A 5000-nucleotide genomic window follows, 5' to 3' on the forward strand; every position below is an offset into this window, starting at 1 on the left:
CCCAGCCTTTCCTGTAGCGCTCGAGCGTATCGGAGCGCCAGAGCCTGGAGCCTGAAGGTGCGGCACAGTCGGGGTGGGGGGGGATTGCGATTCAGTCCACCTCATACCCCTACACGCCTCGCCCATATTTGCACTAAACTAAACCAACAACTCCAGAGGTCTCATAATATTCGATCCACATCGAATACACAGCATTGCCAAGCCAATCCACTGGGCTCTGAAGACTCACACACATGTCTATCCCTCACAGTCATTCCTCAAGTGTGTGTGTAAGATAGAACGGACACATGCCGGCACCTACCCACCCACCCATACGCACGTAGTCGTGGGCCTGGCAGCAGAAAAAAAAACACATCTGTATTTGCCAAGGCATCTGTGAGTGTGTGTGTGTGTGTGTGTGTGTGTGTGTGTGTCTGTGTGTGAAGATGCAAGAGCAGCCGCAGTGCTGGAGAGATGACGGGGTCATATCAACGTCACTCTCAAGAACTTAACTTGTTGGAGGAGCTGTCAAGAAACAGCCAGGGGCACCCTGGGATGCACTGGGTCTTAAACAAGGGGGTGGCAGGGGGCTCATCAGGCTATGTGTCACAGCGTTCATCTGTATAAACTAGAGCAGAATGGGATTGGGTCTTGGGAGGGCCATAGCGAGCTGACTGAGAGGGAATTCCCCTATCCAAAATAAGACAGGCCTGGCTGCATTCAAATTCAAGAGTCTAATTCATTCAAATGACTCGTCTCTAAAGGCTAATACTGTAGAAACCCACCCACAGACAGTACATATGCATGCATGTGTGCGCACACACACACACACACACACACACACACACACACACACACACGCACACACACACACACACACACACACACACACACACACACACACACACACACACACACACACACACACACTCACTCACTCACTCATTGTATATATTACACACATCATAGAAGGTAGCCTGTGACTGTCAAGTGTCTACTAATGAACTTTAGTTTACACAGTCCTCCACCCATCTGTGTATCTCTGTCTTAACATCGTTGCTCCTGAGCCGGAGGCACGTGGCTGTGTCAGAGTGGGCGCCTCAAGGCCCTGGCTCTTATCTACACAGAACAACAGCAGCAAGAGGGAGACTAGCACATTATCAGTCAGGGAAAACACTTCTGAATACCAATGGAACAGACACACGCACACACACACAGCGAGCAACACACAAAGACATTCAGGCGCACGCGCACACACACACACACACAAACACGCACACATGGCTGCCCACACTATTCCTCTATCCAGACCGCTCAACCCTTTTCATTGGGTACCCTTGAACAGAGCACAGAGAGACGCAGCATGAGAATGGATAAGGTCCATCTGTCAATGGAAATGTAAAAAGAATCGGGGGAGAAGGAATGGGCTGTTCCACAGGCAAGCGTGAAGCAGGGGACCCTCCACGGTCACCAAGCCTCGGAGCAGCATAAATAACACAGCCGGGTCTATTATAGGGCTCTAATGAAAACAACGCTGCTGGGCTCGAGTAGGAGAAAAGAGGGGGTGGAGAAAAGAGAGGAAAAAGAGAGAGAGACAGAGAGAGAGAGAGTGGCGAGTCTGTCTTTGTTTTCTTTCCTTTACATACTACTAACTACCTGTACAATGAAATGCAATACAAAGAGTATTTTTGTCATGCCAATAAAGATGTATTGAATTGAATTGAAAAATTGAGAAAGAGAGAGAGAGAGAGAGAGAGAGAGAGAGAGAGCAGAAAAAAGAGTAACACAGTGTATGTGGCTGGTGGTTGTAAATGGAGAAATGCAAAGGGAGAACAAATGCAGTGAGAAAAGTGAGAAGAGTGGAGGTGAAAAGGTGGACACTGGAAGGCAGGTTGTTGTCTTACCTCCACCAGGTGTGGCGTGGGGTTGAAGCCGCACAGGTTGCACACCTGCGTGTGGCACTGCGTGCACGAGTTGTAGTTCGGCGGGTCAGTCGAGCCGATGTTGAGCGCCGTCTTGCAGAGTGGACATTCGACCTTTGGCACGGGGGCCGCCTGCTGCTGGGGTGTCGGCTCCTGCTTGACAGGCTTCGGCTGCTGCTGCTGCTGTTGCTGCTTGGGTTGCTGCTGCTGCTGCATCTTGGACTGATGTGCTGGGGACTGCTGCTGCTGCTGTTGCATGGGAGGCTTCTGCTGATGCGCCGGAGAGCCATGGACGGGTGTCTGCTGCCCGGGCTGCCTCTGCTGCTGCTGCTGCTGTGGTGGCGCGTGGGGCCCCTGCTGGAAGGGAGCTCCCCCTGCGGGCTTGGCGGCACCGGTGCCTCCTGGTGGACCGGGCCCTTTGGTGCCTGAGGAGCCGTCGCTGAAGAGGACGCGGGGCCCGCCGGCGTTGGAGCGGGCCGGGGACGGCTGCGGCGAGGAGCCCGGCAGAGGGTCCACGGAGATGAGCGTGCTGGCCTGGTTGAGCAGCGAGGCTCCGAAGCCGAACAGCTTGGTCAGGCCTTCCTGCGCCTGGCCCTGGGCGGCCACCGCAGGCTTGCGGGCCGGAGAGCTCCCGGCACTGCGGATCTGCGGACCTCCTCCACCGCCACCATAGTGTAGCGGAGAGCCGCGGCCCAAGTCGGGCTGGGACGGGGCCTTGGCCAGGCCGGGGAGGGGCACGGCCCCAGGGTGAGGGATCCTGGGCCCGCCGCCCTGACCTCCACCTACTGCAGGCCCGGGCTGACCAAACTGGCCTGGATTCTGCTGTTGATATGGCTGCTGCTGCGGCATCTGCTGCTGTGGATGCTGCTGCTGCTGCTGTTGATGTGGCAGCTGTTGATGTGGCATTTGCTGCTGCTGCCCAGACGGCCCCATGTGCCTGGGAGGCCCCGGGGAAGCCTGGGGCTGGATTTGGGTCTGGGGCTGAGGTTTGAGCTGCTGAGGCTGGGCATGGGGCATTGGGTGAGGCTGCTGCTGCTGATATCCCTGCTGCTGCTGCTGATACCCCTGCTGCTGCTGTTGATACCCCTGCTGCTGCTGTTGATACCCCTGCTGCTGCTGCTGTTGATACCCCTGCTGCTGCTGCTGTTGATACCCCTGCTGCTGCTGCGGGGCATAGGGTAGCTGGGCATGAGGCTGTGACTGGGGCTGGGCGTGGGGCTGTTGTTGAGGCTTGGGCTGAGCTGGAGGGTGGGCCTGGGGCTGGGTCTGTGGTGGGGGCTGGGGTTGGGGCTCAGCTTGGGGCTTGGGCTTGTGGGAGGGCGAGTGGATCTGCTGTTGGCTCTTGGAGCGCGGTGTGGTCATGTCCATCCCCAGGGCTCTTTGCATCTGACAGTTGAGACACAACCACTCCTGCACCTGTGGGAAACACAAACATGTGCAGGTTGCTTACCACGCTCAGGTAAAGATAGTACACCTTCACACAAAATTCCAAACTAAAATTATTAGGCCTAACAAATCTCTGCTGTCGGGTGGAAACCTCGTAACTCCATATTTATCCGGGGGTTTTTGGACAACGCGTTCACAATACGAGGTTTCCAGCCGACAGCAGCAAAATGACTTTAATCCCAACAAAACGGTTTTGTTCCCATCCAAATCCTTGAGATGTAATCTTATATATCTATGCAGCTATATTAGTAAACATTAGTAGATATTATGTCTGAATAAGTGCAAGTGTATGAGAGCATTGATTTAGCCAGTTCAGAGCATCACCACTTGGGAGACAAATTGACCACATGCTGTTTACATTCTGCCATTAAACCGACCGCACTGTGACTAGAAATCCCATTAGTGGTGAGAAGTAAAAAGAAAAGCTAAATGTGGTCATAATAGGCACTTAGAGTACCTGCAGACATGGCCACTTGGTCAGGAACAAGTTCCGTCCAGGGCAACAAAGAAACGCAAAACCTTGAGCTCTTTTTATTTGTTACTGGAGCCATTTTGTATGAAGTGACATATACATATAATTCAGACCAGTCAACCTCCTTCTCTCTTTCACCTCCGACCCCTGCTTATCTCTCTCTTTCACCTCCGACCCCTGCTTATCTCTCTCTTTCACCTCCGACCCCTGCTTATCTCTCTCTTTCACCTCCGACCCCTGCTTATCTCTCTCTTTCACCTCCGACCCCTGCTTCTCTCTCTTTCACCTCCGACCCCTGCTTATCTCTCTCTTTCACCTCCGACCCCTGCTTATCTCTCTCTTTCACCTCCGACCCCTGCTTATCTCTCTCTTTCACCTCCGACCCCTGCTTATCTCTCTCTTTCTCTCTCACTCTCTCTTCTCTTTGTTCCCTCACTGTGTCTTCTAATCACTCGCTATGTTAGGCTTGTCCTGTGAATAGCAATAGAATAATTTGAAAGTCTAATTTTTATTCCACATTCCTTAAATAAAAATCTACGACGATGCTATCATCCAGCGATCAGGGCTGAGGCATTGATCTTAATTAGAACCTCAGTTCCTTAGCTTCACACTTCAGAGAGAGAGAGAGAGAGAGAGAGAGAGAGAGGGGAGAGAGAGAGAGGGAGAGAGAGAGAAAGGGAAAGAGAAAGGGAGAGAGAGGGGGAGAGAGAGAAAAAAGGAGAGAGGAAACTCAGAATAAGATGTCAGCAGTTTCCAAGAAACTCCACCATCATCAGGCCACGCCATCTCTCTAAAGATACCCCCTCTTCTCTCTTTATTTGATTGCCTTCGACACTTCCCTTATACCTCACCATTCAACAAACACACCAAATATACATTTCTCAGCCGGCCAGCTGAAGTATTTTCTAAAGATCTCATTCCATCTGTCCTTGAGAACACCTAAATCTTCCCTTAAAACACAAACACACACACAAACATACACACACACACACACCATGGTCGTTGCTAGACCCATTTTACTAGGGCTGTTGTCTCAGTATTGAACTGCTGTGCCCCAGTAAATAAGTTTAGGTTTTTAATGAGCTCATGTCACCTATTTGACAGCCAATTATAGTTAATAATAATAGTTATTATTGATGATAATGGGAATAGAGTGGAACATCTTTCAATCCGTAATGTCA

The 5000-nt window shown here is 51.9% G+C and overlaps 1 protein-coding gene across 2 annotated transcripts in view; it reads right to left on the reverse strand.

Moving 5' to 3' along the window:
- Positions 1–5000, reverse strand: part of bsna (bassoon presynaptic cytomatrix protein a) — a 110780-nt gene that overhangs the window by 73910 nt on the left and 31870 nt on the right. For both annotated transcript variants that reach the window (XM_048240610.1, XM_048240609.1), the window contains exon 3: positions 1884–3317. In XM_048240610.1, the coding sequence (XP_048096567.1) occupies positions 1884–3317 (1434 nt within the window). The remainder of the gene's footprint in view (positions 1–1883; positions 3318–5000) is intronic.

This window comes from Alosa alosa, chromosome 4, assembly GCF_017589495.1.
Source record: "Alosa alosa isolate M-15738 ecotype Scorff River chromosome 4, AALO_Geno_1.1, whole genome shotgun sequence".
Lineage (NCBI taxonomy): Eukaryota > Metazoa > Chordata > Actinopteri > Clupeiformes > Clupeidae > Alosa > Alosa alosa.